Source organism: Anopheles marshallii, chromosome 3 (genome assembly GCF_943734725.1).
Source record: "Anopheles marshallii chromosome 3, idAnoMarsDA_429_01, whole genome shotgun sequence".
Taxonomy (NCBI): Eukaryota; Metazoa; Arthropoda; class Insecta; order Diptera; family Culicidae; genus Anopheles; species Anopheles marshallii.
The window spans coordinates 76,448,149-76,472,137 of record NC_071327.1 but is presented as its reverse complement, the minus strand read 5'-3'; the positions used below and the strand labels follow the sequence as shown (position 1 = coordinate 76,472,137).

At 45.6% G+C, this 23,989-nt stretch overlaps 1 protein-coding gene across 1 annotated transcript in view; it reads left to right on the top strand.

The window, feature by feature from the left end:
- LOC128711484 (calsyntenin-1) overlaps window positions 1-23,686 on the top strand; it is a 72,041-nt gene extending 48,355 nt beyond the window's left edge. Inside the window, exons 3-6 of the mRNA XM_053806361.1 lie at window positions 7,122-7,240; window positions 8,124-8,199; window positions 21,009-23,106; window positions 23,196-23,686. Of these exons, the coding sequence (XP_053662336.1) occupies window positions 7,122-7,240; window positions 8,124-8,199; window positions 21,009-23,106; window positions 23,196-23,686 (2,784 nt within the window). The remainder of the gene's footprint in view (window positions 1-7,121; window positions 7,241-8,123; window positions 8,200-21,008; window positions 23,107-23,195) is intronic.
- Window positions 23,687-23,989: the final 303 nt, after the last annotated feature.

Below are 23,989 nucleotides of genomic sequence, written 5' to 3'. Positions count from 1 at the left end.
GCCATTAACCAAGACCTCTCAAATTTGACAACGCTTGTAAATTAAAATAATAGAAAATCAACTTCCTTTTGTAGTCAGAAAGTGTCAATATTTCTTAAGGGCCATTAAAGGCCAAGAGTTTCTTTCCCATTATTCCATTTTCAAACGAAACGAAACAAATCGTTTTTCGTATTTCCACGGCGTGCTATCGATAACGAAGTGAAACACTCGATTATCAGGTAGTAGTAAAAGTGGCACGATTTGCGAAAAAGTCGCACCGTGTCTCCATTTCTTCGGAGCTATTTTTTGCTGTTGTTGTGTAAGATTCATCGTCAGTGGATCCAGCAGCTGCCGGACCTCGATATCACCATTCGCCCATCAGGGACGGAGACGTGCTTCGGTACAATTTTAGTCACCGAGTCGCTGCTATTTTATTCCGGCACCCACTTACGAACCGGCGAGTGAAATGTGTCCACCATAGCATTGCCGCCTAACTGAACTTTTAACATGGCCATATATCAACTCGCGCTCGTCGTCGTCGTCGTCTGGACCAGAATAGCCAATGTCCTTTTCGCGTGCTGCACGGTGACCGAAATTGCTTGACAGGAGGTAGAATTTCGTTGATTTCTGCTTTCAAGTTTCCTCTCTTTCTTTGGCGTTTGCCTGTTAGGTCCGGTTTTTAGCTCCCACCGTAATTTCCAGCACATTTCTTATGCGGACCCAGCATCGTAATGCTTTATTTTTTCGTCTCATTTTGTCGCCTTTTTCTGTCAGCGGTAATGCCTCTTGAGGCAACCGAAAAACCCCAAGCGCTGGATAAGAAAGTTCATCCTTTTCATCTATTCAGGAGCAACGGGTATAGCACTGCTACTTCTTCACGTCCATCAGTCCATCAAATACAGACCTGAATAGCCGGCATTCACTTGAGAAGGTTTCACGGGGCGCGGCGAGACACGGGCTTTCGTCCTTTTTTTTTTTTTTGTTAAACGCCATCGTATTTACTGACAAAATCCACTTGAAATTGCTGCTAAGCTTACGGGGATAAGGACCCTGCCTACTGCTGTGCAGCCCCATGGCGTCGTCCCCATGATAGCGACTGGTATTTTTTTTTTCTCTCTGGTTGTTGGGTGGAGGTCAGGGTTCTGTTTTACTTTCATCACCACTGTAGCCAAAATGTAGGCAAACTTTCCACCCTACCCAAGGGGCAAGAAATGCTGTGAAAAAAAAGCGGCAAAACACGACGATCATCCACCAAATTTGTCCACCACTAACGAATACGATACACGGGGCCCTGGCCGTCACGCGAAAATGGCTTTGGATGAGATGGATGGGATGTTTGGAGGTACAGGTTTTTGAAGCATCTTCGAAATTAGATTCCCGGTATCGTTGTCCGTTCCGGGAACGCTAACGCTGTGGACGGTAATTAGCGCAAATGATTATTCCTTGATGTCCACAGTAATGAGACGCTGCGAGCACACACCATTGGAGCTTATGCTTCTGATGTATTGTTGCCTTTTTTATTGTACTCCTGTCTTTTTTTGTTTAATTTGTTCGGTCATATTACAAAGTCCAACATCTGTGATTCTCCCTCCCACGAGTTTTGTTGGTATAAGTTGTTTAATGCTGTTTGAAGGTCGTATTTTTTTCAGCTGGTCTGTGCGTGTTTCCAACGCGTCCTGGAAAAGTGCGTGCAATGCTACGTTCTTAATGTCAGGTAGTACACCGACTTCTTCCTCACGTTGTTATGGTGGAGGGGAAGCGACTCTAGGAAACCTAATACCCACCGCCAACACCCCGATGATACCGTAACGACTAGGCGGCAAAGCTTCACGGATCGTGATCATTAGCATAAGTGTTGCCAGGTATCATCACGCCAAGGGAATATGGATAAAGTCTCTCGGGTGCCTTTCTACACGAGCGCCTCCATCCCCATTTACTTCCCTCCTACAAGCGAATGAAGGTACATATTTCTAAGTTTGAGAACGCTAGAAAAAGTCTCAACTTTTCCCGACACTCTCTCCATCCAGGATAATTGTAATGCAGTCCTGGAGTTTTCTCGTTTTACAATGTTTCTTTCCAATTCGGGACGGGAAAAGTTTGCCGCAGAAAAACATTGGCATAGTCGATCACCGGACGCTTGCTGGCGGCAAAATAAATCAATAATGACAACAGCTTACATATTTCCGACGAAAAAGAAATTAAATTCATTTGCAAAAAAAAAGGTGAAACTTTCCGAAGGTGACTTTGATATGCTTCCAGAGCGTTCACTGCTTGCGCAAATTGAATGCCAAATAAATGCCGCATAGGCATCCACTGAATGTTGCATTATGAAATAAGTTTAATTAAAAATAAAGATAGTTTCGTCCAACATATTTCATTCAATAATTGATACATTATGTTAGTTGAGAACGGGTATAACAACAGAATTTATTGGTTGAGTTGCATACAACAAACAAATAAAAGGACCCAAACGTGACGTAATGAAAAACAGCTCTTCCTATCGTTAACATGCGAGAATGCTTTTCACATACTTTGCAAACCCGAGCCCCGAACCTTTCGTTACCGGACGTTACCGGCATCAAAGAATCTTCTGTCCGCTCATTTTGAAGAGTCATCATGTCCAATATTTGCTTAGGACAGGAAAAATTATCACCCCCCAGATAATGTATGCGTGTGTGGGAGTTTTGCGTGTAAAGGCGCGCGCGCGCGCTCCGACGGTCGTTAGATAATTTATTATCCATAACATCCATGGAGACCGTGGTGGTGCGCACAACGAGTCGTCAAACAAAAAAAAAGCGTCACTTCTATCCCTCGATGCTATGGGCAGAAGGAACGTGAAAACCGATTATGCACACCACCAAGACCACACACCACATTGTGCCACCTTTGGGTCCCAAGATGTGCGGTGCCTGGTGACGTCCTGTGGTCTGCGGTACCGAGCGCCGTTGTGGGCGATCTACCCCCCCCGCGATGCCGATGCACGTTATTGTGTGGTCTACCGACAAGTTGGAGTCAGAATCCGGACTCTCCAATGCCGTGCGGTGGTCGTTAAATTAACGGCCGGAAAAGGACGTCTAGCTACTACCAGCGTACAGGTGCAACACACATTATTAGACTCTGCCTTCACTTTGGGAAAGTACATTCCGAGATGGCGGTTCGTACCGTGGTGTGTAGGCTTTGCCACGTAGGGTATATTCCGTTGGCAGACGTATTATTGCATTTAAATGAACAATTAACGAACCTCAAACCCAACGCTGTGCTCGGGCGTTTCTTTAGGTCACATTGCATCCGTAGCAACATTCCTGTCGGCAAACGATTATTGGAAGCTGCTTTATTGCGCAACCACAATTCCTTCGCACCGTTTCCGCCGTAGCAAAGCAGCTTGGCTGAAAAAGCTTCCCATCCTTGCACATTAGTAGCAGGTTGTGCAGTTGCTATATCGCTCAAACCGCAATAGTGTTTGGTTTTTTCGGTTCGGGAAGCAACTGAGCCCATCTTAATGGGGAAAACGGGAAGATGTTGATAGGAATTTTCATCGAATTCTCGAAACACCTCTGCTGCTCTAATCTACATTATACACACAAGTTTTAATGATGTTTATTCCTAACAAGACAAAATTAATTTTAACCATCTGCTCTTCAGTGAATGACTAAATGGCTAACGTGGCACTGCAAGCTTCCCATTCCGGTAGTTGGAGAAAATTGGTATCCATCATCCTTTTTTCTGCCTATTCAACGGTTTTAAACGGTCACTAAAATGGTGGCTTAAAGGATTCACCTGTGGCTGTTCATCTCGTCACCGTCGCGGTGTGGAAATATTTGAATGAAAATGTAAATTATGCAAGCAACAATTAATTAATTATACATTCCCGCTGGCTTTTCCCGCGATACGGCAAATTGAGGGAAGTTTTTAGTAAAGCGCGAAGAGACACTGCAGCAGGTAATGAGTAACTGGTGTTTATATTTTTTCATACAAACATTAACCATTTTTTTATTCAGTATTGCATACAATTTTCATTAAATCTTTCTATTACTGGAAGTTCCTTTAAAAATAAAATTCGTGGAAACGTTAATTCCATTAAATGACGGAACTCATTAACCGCAAGACGTAGAAGAAATCGGAATTGCTACACTAAACATCACAAACAACTTAAATGTTTTATACGATTGCTTCGCCTAATGTTTAATTGAAAGGTTAATTAACCACGCCGACTTTCAACGTTCAAAAACTGCTTGGAAAGCTGGTATCAACTGAGTTGTTTGAAATTTAATTGAGGCCCGCACATTGAGCCATTGATCTCTGGAGTTGAAGACCGTGCTTAGCATTTCACCATTTTGGGCACCCTCAGTAAATACGCTTTTATCCTTACAATCATGGAAATAAGCTAGCACCGTGTTCGTTTGTGTTGTTGCGACTAATGCGAGGGAGGTCTTTGAGAGTTCCTGTATTTCCCCAGAAGAAGCCATCCAAACGTTTAGGCGTTATTTTCGTTGTGTGTTGTGACAAAACAAGCATGGGTTTTCGAAAGACCCTTTCAGTTTAGAACCCGCCAGAAGAGAGGCGAATTTGATAGAGTCGCGTCCCTTCTTAAAACAAAACATTGAAGTGTTACTTTCCCTGGGTAGATTTGGTCTGACCCCAAACGGAAAGTTCGTTGCCATGGTGGAAGATAGAATATCAATTTATTTTTAATCGTCTTCGAATCATCTTGCACCACCTGTCGTGACGTGAATCAAATAACCAAATGGATTTGTTTCGATGACACCGCCCCGAATGCCGGGGGTGCGATTTGGAAACACGCATTACTACGCAACCCGCTGTTCTGGCGCATCCCTACGAGATGAAAAACCAGGGGGCAAACAACAGAGAATGCAACCAGGCGAAAGCGAAAGAACGGCACCGAGAACCGCGCACCGTCTGGTGCCGGTGACCAGGATTGAGCACGGATTAGCATTTTGATGAGGGAACGTGAAATTCCGTGAAACGTTCTCGCGCGCTGTGCACGGGTGTTGTTAGACGAGATACTGCTGGTACCATCAACGCCGTGACGCGACGTGTGCCAACGTGGGATTCCCGTTTTAACATTCCATTCCGACACATGGTACCGCCATTCAGGTTGTTGGATGGCATTTTATGTTACAATTTTGGTGTGGATTGAGGTGGCGGATGCAATCGTGTCTCGTGCCGAATGGTGCATAATCGAAATCTGGGGTTTTCTTTATTGAAAACCGTGAGCTCTGGGCGAACGCGGAAGAATTGGGAGTTGAACTTAAGAACAAGGGAACAGTTTAAAGTCACAAGTTAGGAATTATGAGGTCTCCATTGCTTAGTTTTGCACAAAATACACAATAACCTTGTATAGGAAATAGTATTTGAATTTAAATGGAATAGTTTTAATCACTTCTGGACTTCTTTCTAATGGGGCGGGGACCGGTGGTGTATTGGTAGTGGCGTCAATCTTCACACGACACTTCCGGTCCCAAATCCCATCCGAACTAATCTCCTCCGTACGCAGGATTGATTATCTAGTTGCCGGTAAATTGAGTTAAAGATAGCCAGAAATGGCAGGCCTTAGACCTTTTGAGATTGTTGTGCTTTTTATCCTGACTTGAATACTTTTTCCAAGTTGAAGTGGAATATGCAGACGGAGATGTTGAATCTTTCTTCTTATCTCGAGCTTTTTCAAGATGATAAAAATTATGCGAAAAAGCTCAATAATGCAATCAACTTGTACATGATCCAGAAGAATGGAAAGATTCCACATCTACCACTGGATGTTTTAGTTCAACTTGAAAAGTATAAAGAAGTGGCTCCACTTGTACTAGGGGCACACCCCTGTACAACATTAAAAGTGAATTAATTTAATTTGAACCTTACTGGTCATTTTGTGTTCCATTTCATTAAGCCATTTAATTTAATTGTATCTTACCCTAACCGCTTTCTGTTTAAACATCATCAATGGTGCTCACACTCGAAATGAACGAAAAGCAATTTTATTCGGCTTAATTAATTTATTAAATTGCTCCGATCGTAACCGGAGTTATTTCACCTCACAATGTTTTAGCATCCCGAATGTAAGGTCTGTTCTCCCTGGTTCCAGTTGGTGTCGATTGGAAGTTTGGAAAGTGAAGTTTTTCAACTTTGTGCATAAATAAACCTTATGCCGCTTGGTGGCGGGAACAATGCATTCCCCTCACTGTTCTCATCGAAATGCTGTTTTGTTTTCCTTTTTTTTGTGGTGGCTGTTCATCCTCCGCTTCGTTTGCATTTGGCGGGTTCGTGTTTCCAAGCATGCCGGTACCAAATTTTGCAATTATGCAAAATTGTATCCGCGCAACCGTAACACTGCCACTGTCGATTGCTGAACGGTATTTAAACGACTGCGTCATGCGTGTGTTGATGAGGTTGGTGGTTCGTTTACCGTTTTTTCCGAAATATTTTTATTGCAAGCAAAACAACCATAGCCCCGCAGATTCCAAATGGGCCAGCCAGCATCAATTGATCATCAACAAAACTGCCATCCAGTTGTATTGGCGGGCGAAACCATTTCAATGTGTATCGCTACTGACAAAAGTAAAATATTAATAACGACAACGCACGGACGGAATGGTGTGCAGAGCACAATCCCGAAAAAAAGGTATCTGCAATTAACAGATGGATGCATTCATTTTTGCCTGCCGATGCCGATGTGCCAAACAAAGAAGAAAAAAGCACCGTGTAAAATGAATTTATGATTCCGCGTGGAGCATTACCGTTGTTCCATTCATTTGCTTTCCTTTCACATCGTAATACATCCGATAAACACGTGGGAAAACAGACAATGCTTCAATTTTACAATTATGCAAGATGTATGTGTTTGGACAGTGCGGGTTCGTTTGTTTTTTCTTACTTACCATTGATATTCCACACAATCAAACGACGCTCCACACCGTTTGCAGTCGAAATTGTGCGATCCATCGTACCACCGGCTTGAAACCCTCCCGCCCAAGGCAATCAATAATTTAGTGAACATCAATTTCGAATCCATTGGGCTAGTATTTACAGTACCTGTTAAATGCTTTTATTTATTGTTTTGTGTCCCATAAGCCGCAGCCATAACAGTCCTTTTTTTAATACGTTCGTTGTGTGTTCTTTTTTTCCAGATTGAGCTTGTCAACGAGCTTGGCATCCTGAAAGCGAAAAAGACACTGAACTGTGAAAAGCGGAAAAACTACAAATTTGACATTACGGCCGTTTTTTGTGATGGATCACATTCGAAAAGGTAAGGTTGTAAATGTTGGGTAAGGATGGTTTATCAGCAATACGGCTTGACTGTTCTTCATGAATAAAACAAGTCAGTTAAATAATTTAAGCATTTTAATTTTGAAAACAGCAAGGACATTTTCTAACCGCCTAAAAGTATGCACAAAAAAGTACGATTCTTCTTAGCTAGACGTCATAATTCTTAGCTCGTATAATTCAGTGACTAAAAGTGTGACTGACAGTGGCATCAGTCAGCGATAAAGCTTCCTTAAAAAAAATTAATAAAGCTGCCAAATAAACAACTAATAGTTAGTTCCCTTTAATTCTAATTTCAAATTCCTTCAAATTGCATAACTCTAGGCGTAATCAAATCGATTTTCCAGTTCACATCAACCCCAATATCAAATTACAAATTGTTTTCTTGTTCACCAAATTTAAGTTTAACGTATGTTTACGTCGAAAAATGCATATCGTTAAAATATAGCTTGCGTCTACATTTCATAGCAGCAATCGTCTGCTATCAATTTACGGCGAAATGTGTTCCGTACGGGCATCGACGATCTAGCCGTGCATTTACGTTCCCGGGCAAACATTCAAAGCTCTGCTCTGGTTCAATCACTCAAGAGACACCGAAGCAAAAGTTTATCTGACAGGCGAAATATGGACCCACTTTCCCTTGCCAGGGCCTGATTACACCGTTCGCCGTTGCGTGAAGTTACATGAATTGCGTACGCTTATCCTGCAAACAAAGTTGTTGGCCGCCGGTGCTGGTGTGGCACCCTCCTCATTTTTTTTTCGTGAACGAGATAGCAAAGGATCTTTTGTGGGGTTTCGGCTGATTACGATTACGTTTTTCTTTTCTGCCTTTTTTCTCATTTCCTTCATTTTCTTGTTCATTTCAGCGCGAGCGTACACATCTCCGTGATTGACATTAATGAATATTCGCCAACATTCCTGCAGCCCTCGTACGTCACAGAGGTAAGTTTTTCACGGGAGTTGCGCCGGTAATGCGGTGACCGAAGTTACCAAACCGACCATATCCATAGACTCGAGTTCTAGACGCACTTTCGCTGTATCCACTGCAGCTATCAAATACTTTTTCCCGATGTACCGTTGTCAACTATGCGTCAAACTCGTTGTGACACTAGCGTACCGTATTTAACAACTCCAAAATATGCCAGTAATTAGTCAATGCGTTTTTTTTCCTCGAGCCGTCCTGCGCTTACCTCGCTCATGGTCGCTTGGAAAAGTCAGTAAGGAACTTATAATCCGAATACATTGGTAATTTATTGCTCTCCTGTCATTCTCTCCGAATGATCATTCGTCGTGAGATTGGATTGGGTCCGTGCGGAGATGGGCAGGGCGCGCAGAAAGTTTGTTAATATTCATCATCCATCTTCCGTTGCGAATTAGTTCCACACCAACCACCAGGCGTCTCCATGGGCGTCGGTTATTTTATTTTCCTTTCTACTGCTCCCTAGCAAGAAAAGACGCTCTGCTACGGCCACCGTTTCGTAAGTAGGGAAAAAAGCCAACCAATGGAATTTACTGCCGGAACGCCATCAAAAAGGACCGACTGAATTGAGCACAGTCAATGAATGTCCTTTTTCACTGCTGTTGCGCTGATGTGATGTTACGCGTTCGAGAAACTCAATTTTCGGCACCTTTAGTCAGGTTCGTTTTGGTGTGTTTGCTGTTCATCACCCGGAAAGGGCAGCGGCAATACTTTGGGGGATGCTTTTTTTGGTGGAACTCCCTCCCGTATTCTATTTCCCTCTTCAACGATAGATTGTAGATGCAACCACTCTACGAGTCCGGGGTTGATTTTCGCAGACTCGTAATTAATTCAATGTGGTCGTATTGATTTTTGCGATGGTTGGGGAAAAACGAATCCCCCAATCGACGGCACCGAAGGACGGAAACGTTGAATCAAAGATCGCTACCGCTGTGAAATGTGGTGAAGTTCAACTGAAACACTTCAATTATTATAAAGTGTGCTCGCTGTTCTCGTGTGTATTGGGAAGTGATTGCGAATTTAATGAAAGCTTTCAGCGAAAAACGATGGCATTGAAAGCTGTTGAAAAATGGAGGATTTCGCGGAATGGTAAAGGTGCAGGGAATTACACGTTCCCGGCACCAGATCGTATAATAAGTTAATACCGGTGAAATGTTTATATGCTTCTCATAGAAAAATGGCGCTATCTAGCAACCAAAAACCAACTTGAGTTTTCGTTTTTTCTTGCTGCCGATTGGACGGCTATTGGGAAATGATGTGCGGTCCTAATGAAGCGCTTTGCGCAATTAAAAGGCTAATTTCGAAAAGTAAAACATAACAACCCACTAAAGCCTCAACTTTCTTTCCGGTACGGTGCAGTGCGTTAAATTGATAGATTTAAATGTTTGATGAGCGTTAATGTTAGCCGTTTTCACTCTATTATCGTTTCATTCCATCCATTGCAGACCGTTTTGGTAAATTTAAAATTCATCCCTTTCGGTTTTTTTGTTTTGGACTCTGAGAACGAGATGAGGAAGGATATAATCGCGGTAAAAAGCAATTAAAAATACACAACAGCCATCCATCCATCAAGCGAACTGCGTTATGCGAACGTCGCTGCTGCGGCCCGCCAAGGAATGGCGTGGGCATTGGAAACTGTGCGTCTCCATTACTGTAACTCTTTGACAAGGGTTCGTCATGCCCACTACACAGGGCATGAAGTTCGCGACAGTAACTTTTCTTCGTGGTGGACGGAGAGATTCGGTGCGTGGAAAAGGAAAACAGCACCCCACCCCTGCTAGCGATTCATTATCCTGTGACCTCGGGTGAATTGGAGAAAGTTGAGTTACCATCAACAAGATGGAATAAATGTCATTTGTTGTCCAGCTGGGCGTGGAGATGCTAGAACATTCATCCCTTTTTATGTTGACAAGTCCGAGAATCTGAAAAAAATGTTATTTTCTTTTCATTTTGCACAAGCAAAAACAGTAACAAGAGCTGAATTTCTTGACTGTTTTGAACACCATTCTATAGAATTCCACCGCGTTTCATTGTAGTGCAACAAGCGGCTGCGGGTCGCTAAACTCTCCACGATGCCCATCCTTTTGTTATCCTTGCCACGTACGCATCGCACCAATAGGCGATCCGTTGTTAAGCACATCCTGCAATATTTAATACACTGCAGATAAATTGCGTGCAATGGCGTTCGAAAACAATAGAGCCATTTTAGGCGTTGAAAACAAACGGGCCCCGGCACAATCTCACGCGCTGCTCTCACACGATGGCCGATAATCGATAAGGCAAATACGTGCGCAGTAGCACCGATACCAGCACCAGCCAGTGGCAAAGATGCATCATCGGTGGGAAATCGGACTTTCCCCGGTCGCTTTTGTAACAAACTTCCTGATGGCGGCTAAGCTTGGATGGGGGGGAGGGGTGGGGGGTAGGCTATTGTTTCCGGCTTCCGGAACCCGATATCGTTCCGGTGTTGGAATGCGTCACCGTTTTGGGTACGATGTGCATCCGTACTTCGTATCCTAACTTTTACACAACAACCGTGCACCGTGCTTCCGTGACGTTGGGATTTACTGTAAAAGTAATATTAATTTCGAAAGCTCCAGGTAGAACGAAGAGTGCTGCTGCAGTGAGTTTAGATAAAGTCTTTCACCCTTTTACACACTGCTCAAAGGGATGGGATGGGATGGGGCTATCATGGCAGTGCACATGTGTGCAAAGGTGTGTGGCCGGGTATTAAAATAACGTTCGTTTGTTACACCCAAAGCTGGGTGCAAAATGCTAAAACACGACTCAAACGCAAGGTGAGATATAGTTCGTACGTAGTATTCAGTTGGCTTTAGTCGACAGTGAGTATAACAGGCACATAAAAAAGGGATAAAACACAAACCAAGCCAGTTACGTCCAATACAGCAGTAAGCATTCGTTGCTGTTTTCCAACCATTTCCCACTCCGGTGCGGAAAGGCCATACATCATCGGGTGGAAAGTTTCGCGCGTTTCCAAAGCGCTTTTTCATCATGCATGAGACGGGAACTTTCCAAAGCTTTTGAAGTATTAACGATTTCCTCATCTTCCGAGTCTGTGTTTTATCATTTTTATGAGTAGTTTAGGTTGTTTGCAATGTTTACTTTATGTTATAAAACGTGCAAAAAGTAGGAGAATTGTAAAGTTGCTTTTCTACTTCAATTGATTTTATTTAAACTTCATAAGGTACGGTAAAGTTTCGCAATACTCCTAAATTTTTTTATATAATATGCTTTCGGCTTAAACAGCTTAGTAATATAATATTTAAACTAAGTTTTAGCAGTATTTAATATATAATTTATAATGTTTTTCGACACCTAAACCATTTCCATTACATCGGCCATAGTTACACTTTTGGGCAAAGGAAAATTTTCCATTTTCCCGGGATATTTCTATAATTAAATTATAATGGACCAATTTGGGTAACTTATTGGAGATTTCGTTTCTGTTTTCTTGGGTACGGGAAACCCTTCCTGGAAATATCAAACTCAATCCACTGTGTGCACACCGAAACACCCTTAGCTACCATCGTGATTGTTGTCTTGCTTTGTCGTCCGGGGAGATTTTTTTTTGTTAAGTGTGTGTTTCGTACAGTATCATCGTCGCTTCCCAGCTCTTGTTGCTGCCTGCCAACCTGAAGAAGAAGAATCACCTGTCAAAACTGTAACCGACTGGGTGGGTTTCGAAATGCTTCGATATGGGATGTTTCCAAAAGAAGATTAAGGAGGATGGTGGGGGGGCACAACGACAAAAATGCTTGCGATGGAGTTCACCGAGCAATACACAGACAGCGACCCTCGGTTCTCCGGTGTTGCCGAGTTGTTTTGATTGTTTCGAAATGTGTGTTTTTCCTCCTAAGCCAACAAATCCCATCCCTTCCCGAAACACAACAAAAAAGTGAAATAAATTCAAGGACAATCAGATCATTTCCACTTGGGCGGATTTTGGTCGGTCCCATCCTAACCATCGACTCCTCATCGATTGCCAATCGAAGAGAGAGGCAAAGTAGGGTCCAATGTTCGGCACACCAATGACAAAACAAATGATGTACCGTGTTGAGGAGAGGTGCGTGGAAAACGCTTGGAAAAGGTAAAAGTGGTGCGGTTAGGAGTCGGTGGTTAAATGGGGAAGCTTATCATGAGATGGTTGCGAGCCGGTACGATGGTACGACCCAGGGCCGTTTTCCTGTGTCTTGCAATCAACCATCGACAGGACATAGCCATTATCTGCAATACCCAATGGCTCTTCCGAGTGCTCAGTTCTCGAACGTCACAAGGACTACGGCTGTACGGGCCGAAATGTGACCACGATGAACCGGCCAAGAACCGAATAGCAAAAGGATATCGGTAAACCTTTTGATGATGTTCTTAATCATCCACTCAATTGCTCTGTATAAATTTTATCGTTCGCCGAGCCGGGACTCCGGGGCCGGGGTACGAAGACTACCAATGAAACCTCGAATGAAGGAAGCTTTTCTCTCTCTCCCTCTTTCGTGTCCGCTGTACCACCGAGTACCATTTTCTTGCTGCCGCTACCAATCGAAAGTGCCACAGTAAACCCCAAAAACAAAACATCTCGCGGGTCGTCCACAAGGATCCAAATTCTTTCAGCATTTTTCTTCCTTTCGTGATAGTTTTTTGAGTGTCATTCCTGTTGGGTATGGCTGCGCCTACCACTGCTGTTAACTCCACTATCACAGCTACTGCTCCTTGAACGATCATCATCACAAGCCGATAATCCTGATCCTCAGGATTCCGGATCACAAGGTTGCTTCCTGTCGAATGGATGACGCTTCAATAAACGTAACCGGTACAGCTTTCTGCTCGCTGCCAGTCATTTTCTGCAAATTGCTCCGATCCAACCAATAACCTTCGCCTCGCGCCACGCGCATACCTTTGAGGTGTCCTTTGCCAGGAACTGTGACTCGCGCCAAAGAAATGCACTGTCCGTCCTTCGTCCCGGCTTCTCAGAGCACTCGTGTCTCCACTGTATCTATTTTCGCCGTGGCATCCCATCAACGGACTAGATCGGTTTTATTGTTCCCGCCACGTTTCGCACAGTCCTTTGCCGATCTGCCCCTCAGAGGACTCACCGGGGTCTGTATGTATGTGTGTGTGCACGAATAGAGAAACTCCAAGGAAAATGGCAGACATTGCCGTCCAGGTTTTGGGCGAAGAAAATGGAGCCGATGCGATGGTACACGACGGCGGTACAAATAAAAAGCGTTTCCTTCAGGTGCCAGTGTTTGTGTTGGTGCTGGAGCTTGGGCCCCCAAATGCAGGACAGCGTTGGGGCATCGGGCGCGAGAAACAGTGCTGGGAAATTCTCGAGAAATGCCACCGGTACGGGAATGGTTCACCGCTCACCCGAGAACGTTGGTTTCCAGAATTGAAAACGAGAAAACTTCGTAGCTACTATTTCCTGCGTCAGGAACTTGACTTTTCCATCGTTTTTTTTTTTGTTCGTTCTCCCTGCAGGTTTTTGCGCTACCGTTGCTTTTTTTATTCAGAATGTTTTTTTTCTTCCTCTTCTTTGGTTTGTTTTTCCTTTTGGCGCACAGTATCCAGACGCACGGGAACAACCGATGCGAGGTAGGTCATCATCGTCCTCAGCCCTTGGTTGCTCGTCCTTGGATTCCACTCGGTGCCAGGGTGTCTTTCCTTCGAGAAAGTGAATGCTCCTTCGCCAAGAGCAAACCCTAACCAAGAAGATCTTGCCCGGTTCCACCCCATTGCACACGGTGCTGCCCCCTGATGCGTCCCTCGATACAAAACCGAAGACTGGGCTCTCTCTCTACACGTTTCGATTATGCTGCGAGTCTTTGTGCGCCTCTGTTCGAGCAAATACTTACGTTTAGAAGGTGGGTTCCGGCCGGGGGTATGGGGGTGGTGGCAGGAAATGATGGAATTACATTTCCTTTCCAGGCAGAGAACTGCCAGAGGGAAGGATTTTTGCCACGATTCCGTTCGAGTACCGGTTCCCCGAAGCCGGTTGCTTCCCACTTCCCCGTGCACTTTTGCGAAATTCCAGCCAACCATCGAAGTTCCGTTGAAGAACCGCGAGGTTTGTCTTTTACTCGGATGCCCCCAACAAAAGCTACTGGCCCAGCATATCAACCACCTCAGGAAAAGGGTTTCATCAGCCCCACACCACACGTAGAGAAAAATGGGTCGGATCCCACCCCGCCACATTGCTGCGGCCTCTTGAGACGTGCCCAATCGACTTCGGGTTCTGGTTTTGATCTTCCCATATACCCCACGTTCTCGCGTGCCCCGAGTACGCGTGTGACCACTATTGCCAACCAATCGTGGTCCCGCGCACCGTAAGATCACTGTCAAACACCGACACAGATGGCGCTGACACGGCACCGGTTTCTCGAATCCACAGATATTTGTCATCGTTTCCGGCGCTTAGTCGGTCGGGAAGGATGTTCCACTCCACGCTGGTTTCCCGTTGCCCGCTGCACAGGTGCGAACCGAAGCAAGAACGCTCCCAACAGAAGGAAAAACCACAACCACCCAGTAGGGTTTGGTTTAGCCATCCCCGATTGTTGACAAAAGCGGGCACGTCGAGAAATATTGATCCCCTTAAACTACATGACAATAAAATACCATCGGTTACGCTCTATCAAACAGGGAATTCTCGTGCTTGGTGTCCTCGTGTCTTTTCCCTCCATTCCCTGCAATATATTAAACGGCACTTACTGCTACGCATCTTGTACCTTTAATCACGTTTGACAAATAAATTAATATCTCCGAATTGGAGAACTTTTCTGGCGGCAGAATGTCCTTTGCTCGCTACCAGTACACGACCGAATATAATAGGAATTAGGGTGTACAGTTCCGCGCTATTCCACGTCTATGTTGTCCTGAGAGGCCACAAGCTATCCACATAAAAAAAACACTGCCTGGGCTGATAGTTACTCAACCTCGGGCTCTTACCTCAGTGCCTCGGTGGAGTGCGATGATTCCGCATTTCAGACCTTAGACATCCCCATTCTCCAGATGTACGGGGACGAGGTGGAGCTGAAGTCTTGATGCGCTTACCACACAATGTAGAAGTTTCGCACATTGGCCCTGCATGCGAAATGATTACACGTCCCACGTGTAAGTAGCGTGTGTGTTTGCCCGCCTGATCGCTGAAGGGAGTTGAGCCCCGGTGCAGGATGAATAGGTAAGGATACACAACGATGAAACCGCCTTCGGGGTGTGTTTCGGCTTTCGATGTGCCGCTCCCTTAGTTTCGAAACCCTTCCTTTTTGGTATGGTGGCAAACGCGTACTTGAGGGCGCGGGTGAAGTATTTATGAACTGCTGTCGCTTCGTATAATGGCGCCTGGGGGGGAATGAAAAAAGGGAATGACGAGAGTGCGAGTTGCCAGCCATTTCTTAGCTGGCCCACGATAGGCACGGTTAAGGTTCGGGAAGTGTAGACGACGCAGGGCAAGCGCACACTTAATTGAATGTTAATCCATACAGGCGAGGATCCTCCGGATACTACTTCAGGGAAGAAAGATATCCAATCGAGCCGTGGTGGCACAAAAAAAGGCGGGAAGAAAAACAAGAAAACCCACACCAAACCTGAAAACACCCGGGCACACACCGGAAAAGAAGATAGTACACACCAAACACGTTGTTTGCTGATCTTGTTGCCGGCCCGTCCTGGTTCCTGTATGTGTGGCGCTGCTCATCAAAAGATAATGGATATTGAATCATGCCAGCCAACCAACCGGCGATAGAAAAATAGCATCAACTTGGGGAAAATATGGCTTCAACGCTGGGCCAGCAATGGGTGCTTAGGGTCCACATATTTGTGTGTGTGTGTGTGTGTGTGTGTGTGTGTGTGTGTGTGTGTGTTTGGCATGTGTGGTTGCCTGTTACAATATGGGCTGGATGTGGAATGTTTAAGTTTACAATGTACGCGAATGGCACGTGTTTTTCGCCTCGATTCGGAGATTGGTTTTTGTTGCCGGTGAGTGGGGTAGATTAATTTTTCTGTTTTTCTTTGGCATTAAAGTGTGGCGGAATTTGATAGAGAGATAAAGTATTTAATTTTTGTGTGAAGCCTACCACAAAAGGGGTATGGAGGAATATCGTATTAAAATTATGATACACCGTTTAAACCGATTACTTGCGCCTCATGCAACAAATCGTTTGATTATTTTTTATTATTTGGGCTATTCTATAAAGTTTTTATTTGGGCTATTCTATAAAGAATACCTTTGAAACTTGTTTTCAATTAACATATTTTTTAGAGCTACAGCATGAAAATCAGTCAATAGTTTGTTGTCTACTCCCTAATAACATATAATTTTCATAAAACTACTCCGAGCCATGTTTCTTTCACTTTTTCTGTCGGTCTGACGGTCACTGAACTTTTCCTTAGCCTTCTGTCCTTTTTCGGTGCATTTGTAAATTTGTTTGTTCAAAGAAATTGAATTTCCAGCAATTTTCTCGCTCGCACAGCTCTTGCTGGCTTTGATGTCTACTGGCCTTACCCGAAACTTTGCTGGAACGGGGCCTTGTTTATTCCAGACCGCAATGCTTCAAACCTTCTGCCGTACGCCAAGCTGAATTCGTCTAGTGCCAACGTAAGACTTGGCCGACGCGAAGACGGCAGGGACCAAGCTCGGCATCTTCGGCACATGCGGTCGTACACTGTCTGTTCGCGAATCGCAACTGAAAGTCGGCACCAATTTGGCTAATCTGCTTTATATTCATCCTGCATAATATTCGTTTTGCTGTGCTTGTGATATTTGGGGCGATTTTTCCAAACAGCTGTGTGTAGCGGGATAGAGGGAAAAAATGACCTCGGAACGGACATTGCCAATTATGCAAAGAAACTACAGTCATGTCTCGCTGAGGTAGTATCTCTCAAAATTAGCAAGTCTCTCTTAGAAGAACATGTTTGACAGTCCCTTCGTTTTCAATACATTTTATGTCTCTCAAGGCAGCGAAGTCTCCCTAACATGGAGTTCTCTAAGCTGCACATGATTTTTGTACACCAATGTCTCTCTAAGGTAGCTGTGTTTTGCTGTTTGTCAATGATAGCTCGCGATGGTTGCGTCTACAGAGCATGGTTAAAGACTTTTGCCATAAAATGGTAAAAGGAACTGCAAGTATCTCTAAGAAGAGCTTGCTGGTTAGAGATACTTGACTGTATATTTACATGGATAATTACAAGATAGAAATAAGCAAAATCTATATATTTATGTAATACAGATTAATATAGCTACTTACTCTGTTTTATGTAATTTAATCCCCTGGATAGATCCCTAGGCGAGATTTGAAACCAAGCCCGTGGTGTGCAAGCCCGTCACCATTATCACAGTACTACCGGCTCGCACCAGGGAGTTATGCAATAGTAATCAATAAGATGAGGCATAAAACAGCTCAGCTTTTTGTTTTTGTTTTTTTCACACCTATTTGAAATGTTTTATTTTATTCCACCACCGTGGTAGTTCCATTAACACTTGATGCAATAAATAATCCCTCGCTTTGGCGTACTTTCATCAAAGTTTTTCATCGCGTGACAGCCATTGTGGGGAATTTCTGGTGCGACCTGCAAGTTTTCTTTACGATACGCTACTGATGACTCACTTTTCACCTGCGCTACCTGTCGCTTTGCGTTACCGGAAATGCTGGTGGTGGGTCGTTATGGTTGAGGTGAAATTTATGAGCTTGTCGAACACGGTCGTTTGTTGTGCCACACCGGCGAGGGTTAGCAGTGGCAAAGAATTCGATTTGTAGTTCATCAGCAAGGTGCTACGTATCCAATAAGAGGCGGTAAGGATGGGATATAAAACCTCAGCTATTGAAAAGTTGTTGCTTGTCAAACTTCATTCGGGGCGGAAGTGTGACTAGACCCCATGAATGCGAGGGTTTTGTAGTAACTAATAGCCGAACCACTTCGTCCGTAGTAAAACATCCGATGGAGCCGTATGCTACACTATTTACAGGTTCTATTTCTCACCCCCGGGAAATTAGTAAAGCACGAGAAGTAGTTCACTAAAGCGAACACCGCAAGCGTGTTCTTTTGAAAGTTCCAAACCGGCGTGGTGTGTATTTAGTCGATCGAGGTAGGTGCGCAAGGAAAAACGGGCGTCTTGCAGCGAAACGTCTTGCGTAACATCCTCTCCTCTATCCATTTCCCAACCGTATATCAACCTTAAATCGGCGCAATCACTTTCGAGGACTAGTTTTCGGTTGTTTCCCATTCGCCACCGACGGGATTGTACATACGCAAACATCAATCATGTCAACAAAACGGCAATTTTGTGTGCTGGAAGGAAGGTGTGCTATCAAACAGGGCCACCAATCATACTCTGCAGCCCCGCTGCGCCACCAACATTCCATTTCGATCGGTCGCGTTTCGGTTCCGTTCGTTTGTCCACTTGTTTAACATCGATCACATCACGTCCGAGACCGGAACGCACCAAGACGTGGAAGCTTTTTTTTTTTGTCGTTGGGTTTTCTTCACTGCCGCAGTCGTTTGGTGACAAAATTGATCGCTTCAAATCGTACCGTGAAGAAAGAGGAGCGCCAAAGTTTGCGTTTCAAATTGTCGACTTCGGGAGACCTGGTTGGTTGGTTAGGGCATCCAGCAAATGGTTAAGTGGCAGGTGAACCATGCTACCACTTTTGAACTCGCCGGAGACAAATAAGTGAGAGCGTGAAATGCTCAGAGTGTTTAATGTTGGAACTTATTTAGATTTAAATTATATTTACTATCATTTGATGCTGAAAGCCTTTTTTTGTCGATCCGAATCTGTCCAAATATGTTTTGCGCATTATCAGTTACATTCACCTCTGGCTAAAATTTCATCATAAACCAAAAACTTCAGTTCAATCCCTTGACATTTTTTTGTTTTTTATGGTTTTGCCTACGTTGTACCTTTCCTATTTAAGGAACCCAAAGCACGAATCCAATCTCTCATCGGTTACTTTTAACTAAATTCGGTAACCGCATCGTATATCAGGTAATTTTGCCCATCGAACCCTCCCAACATATTGCGGGAGAAGCTTCCAGCGGTGGACAGACGAGACGAATGGTAAAAATAACCGTTCCTTCTTTCGAACCCTCCGAACTAATGGCCCACACAACAGCGCTCTATCAAAAGGCCCCGGCGCTGTAGCTTGCTCTCCTTGTTCACGTCAGCGTGCGCAACGTGGTCAACGAGAATAAATTTTCGGTTAACGATTAGCATGGGAAAAACTAATTTTCACACCGCGTCTCCATATATCCACTCCCGTTTGGCCCTTTTTCCCCGCTGGAAGCCCCTTTCGTCATCCTTTTCGTACTCGTTTTTTGTTTGTTTGTTTGTTGGCGTCTAAAGTTGTTTTTCCCCCTTTTTCTTTATTAAATCCGTCTCGTTCGCTCGTACAGCAGGTACAAAAAAGTGGATGGCTCCCCTGCGATTGGATAGGTGGTCAAATCCTGGAAAACCTTTCCGAAAACCTCCGAAAAATCGATATCGACAGCAAACCCGCGTCATCGTTGTCCGTTAGTGCTTGCCAGTACGACCAAAACATTCGACTTCGGAATAAAGCGACTCGGAGAAAAAATGAAAGCAAACGAACGACCAAACTACTACCACCAACGGGGGGCAGTGGCGCACTGTAATTTTGGTGTAGCGCTCCGGACTCGGAAGAAGCAGAGCGAGTTTTATTACATCGCAATCGGTTAAGCCTACCGGGGCGTGTTTTGTACGATGATTTGTCTCGCTGTGAAGGGAAACTTAATCTTACCTTTTTAATCTGCCTGACCTCTGGCCTCCCCTATTTTGCTCTGGAAATGTAACCGTGCGCTGGCTGTGTGATGTTGCCCTCCCCCGAACCCTCCCCCCAGCGTGACGCATTCCAATGCCTAGACTTTTATGTAGCCGACACAAAATGTGGGCCTTTTGAGGGTAACGATCGTTTTCAGTCGCATACCTTCCACAGCTCATTGATTGCCGAATGTCGTTCTGTTTCATGATTCGAGGACGCTATTTTTGGATGAATTGCTCCTGTTCTACCACGTTCACACCCGACCCCGGAAAGTTATCCCGCTTCAAATCTAATCCCTTTCCACGCCGGACCATGCTGATGGATTGAAATTCGAAGGATATTTACAGATTCATTTATCGCAAATGAGTGACGGTGGAGAGATTTTGTGCGTTCTGGGTGGTGAGCACCCGTGGCTTCTCGGGCAGCCCTACACAACCACTCTGGTGGTTATGTTTTACGGTGGCGCTTATGCTGGGCCCCAAACGACCCGTATCGATGAGAAGCCCAACCTCGTTCGGTTGTGTAATGTTCGGTTTCATTACAGGCTTTAGCTGGGCACATTACTATTTACAGCAAACCGTGAACGCTGTGCTGTGTTGGTGAAGGCATTTGCTTAATCTACCATTGCTCTGCATTTCTGTAGTTAACGCAACATGGTTTTCGCCCATTTAGAATCTCCAAATATTCCTGAAAAAGCTAAAAATAATTTCATGTTTAAAATTGGGTCAGGTCATTAAATATATTCCTATTGAATTTTATAAGGGAATTCAATGTAGAAGTAACTTTTAAAAAGTGGGATGAAACATTGAAGTTATCTTGTCTATGTCTATCATGTCATTTTGTTATCATGTTATGCTAGCAAAAGTTCCTGAACTTTATCTGAAAATTGTATAGTTATCGTGAGGGGTCGGTGTCTTCAAAGACTCTTTTCAAAGACAAATATTAAAATGACTGATCAATATGTTCTTCTTGTTTCTTCCCATCAGGTTGACGAGGGTCGCCTATACCAGGAGATCATCCGTGTAGAGGCTACGGACAAGGACTGCACGCCACTGTTTGGCGATGTGTGCAAGTACGAGATCCTCACCAACGACCAACCGTTCACCATCGACAACGAGGGTTCGATACGCAACACGGAACCGCTGTCGCACAAGATCTCGCACAACCACATCCTGTCGGTCGTCGCGTACGACTGTGCCATGAAACAATCCGCCCCGGTCATGGTAAACATCCGCGTGCGGCGTGTGTGCGAGGCGCACGTTATGGGCGTAGCGGAGCGTATCGACTACATCGCCAACTCGATGGAGAGTGTGTCACTGTTTCCGAAGATTCATCTCGAGCTGTGCGATATGCAGTGCAAGGGCGAGGACATGGTTATCCAATCGTCGGTATCGCTCAAAACCAAGCACATCTCGTTCGGTTGTGATCGGGACGCGAGCCAATGCATGCGCCGGCTGAACGAGAACGGACAGCAGCGTGACGGTGCCGGTGACACGTCCGGATTGGTTGACTTGCTGCAGAAGAATACCGACTGGACGAAGGACCTTACGTACGACGAAGGTGCCGAGGCGATCTTCCACTTCGATGGTAGCTCTGGTGCGATCGTGCCGAAGAACGTGGTGCAACCGCAGGACTTTGCCGCCCATCAGTTCAGCATTGTGACGATGTTCCGGCATCATAGCATCGCGACCAGTGACAAACACACGAAGGAACACATCGTCTGCAGTGCGGACGACCACAAGATGAATCGACACCATATGGCACTGTTTGTGCGCAACTGCCGGTTGATTTTGTTGCTCCGCAAGGACTTCAACGATGGCGACCTGAACATCTTCAGCCCGGCCGAGTGGCGCTGGAAGATCCCGCAGGTGTGCGATAACGAATGGCATCACTACACGATCAATGTCGATCTGCCGAAGGTGGACCTGTACATCGATGGTATACGCTTCGAGAGCAACGTCGAGGACCGTCACAGCAATCCGGAAGTCATTGATGATTGGCCGCTACATGCCGCGCACGGCATCAACACGACGCTTGCCATTGGCGCCTGCTACCAGGGGTCGGAGAATCGGCTCAAGCATGGTTTCAGCGGTGACATTGCGGAGATTAAACTGTCCACGCGCAAGGTGCTGACGGCGAATCAGATCCGGTGTGGGACGGATTGTGCGGAGAAGCTTCTGCCACCGGCCGACCACTACCTGGAACCGGAGCAACAGATCCAATCGAACACGCAGATGAACAAGATTATTATCGAGGGCAGCAACAAGACGAACATCGAGCAGCTGCTGCAGCAGATTCAATACATCAACTCGAAGGAAAGCCCCACGATCGGGCGCCGTAACATTCAGGTGATGACGACGGTTAGCTGCCCGAACAAGAAAGCTATCCGATTGCCAACGATCGATACCTACATAATGGTGAGCGCGGCAAACAATTTGTCTGGCGGTAGTACACTGTCGTCCTCTTCGTCCTCCTCTTCCGGGCTGTACAACAAGATACTGGTCGATAAACCGCTCGCGACCGACCAGAAGCCACAGATCGTGATCAGTGGCAACTCAAACCATCTGGTGTCGTACCCGGACATTAAGGAGGGTGTAAAAATTCTGGCACAGATCAACATTAGCGTTTACACCGGCAAGGACATCCGGCCTGAGCTGCAAAAGCTTGACTCGTGCAACGTGAATGTATTCCCGAGCCTTAACCCCGACCACGAGGAAGTCACGATTGATGATAAGGACGGTGCGGATGAGTCACTGTTCAAGTTCGACATCAAGACGCAGATCAGCAAGGAGGGTGTCGAAATGATCGGTTACGACACGATCGAGAACTATCAGCACGTGCTGAAGTCGCTGGTTTACATCAACAAAAAGCCGGCCTACTATCTGAACCGGGTGTTCAAGCTGACCTGCTCCCAGGTGGACGATCATTTCCGCAGCGCGGAATACACACTGACGCTGACGGTGTTACACCCGAAGCAGCAACCAGCCTCGTCGATCGCTTCCGCCGCACCGTCTTCGAACGTACTGCTCGCCATCTCGACGGCACCTTCGGAGCAACATCCGGCCGTAGCCGTTGATTCGCACGGTAAGTTGTGTTGTTGTGCATTGGTCAGATACATCAACCCCCCAGGTAATGATGTGTTTTAATCGTTCATTTCGGTTTCGTTTTTATAGACAACACAAACCAGTACGCGCACGTGATGCTACACTCGCACGACGTCCAGGAATCGCAGTCGAAGGTGCGCAGCAGCGGCGGTGCCACCCTGCTCGGGCATGAGAAGCTCGCCTCGTCACACTCGACCATGTTGATCGTGGTCATATGCGCCTCGTTCGTGCTGCTCATCTGCGGTGTCGGTATCGCCCGTCTGCGCAACAGCAACGCTGCGATGGCCGGTACCAGCGGTGGACATGGATCGGCGGGTGGTGCCGGTGGTGCGTTTTCGCGCAACCTCACCGACAAGCATCTACCGTGCCCGAAGGTCGCACCCGATCAGCAGCTCGACTGGGATGATTCGGCGCTGACCATCACCATCAACCCGATGCAACACGACACACTGTCGGACGAAAGTTCCGAGTCGGAAAATTCCGATTCCGAGGACGAGGAGGTGCTTAACGGGCGCTACAAAAACGTCAGTCAGCTCGAGTGGGACAATTCCACAATGTAAGTTCCGATGTGATGTAGGTGTGTGTGGCGTTCAAACCCTCAATTGACAATCGGAAATCCCTCCCGTGGGCGATAGAAGAATCTATCGTGAGTTATCCTATGAGATATGGGAGGGATGGGTAAAGAGTGGTACAAAGCAATTGGATGAGGTTTGAGTTTCCCAGAAATCCCCATTGTTATTACTATTCAAATGGGTTTGCCTTTTCCGTCGGACGGATTTTCCAACGTAATCAACATCCAGCGCCGTCTCTCCTGTGGCGACCGTTCGCTTTTCTCCGGACGTTTTCCGGTGCCGACAACGTGA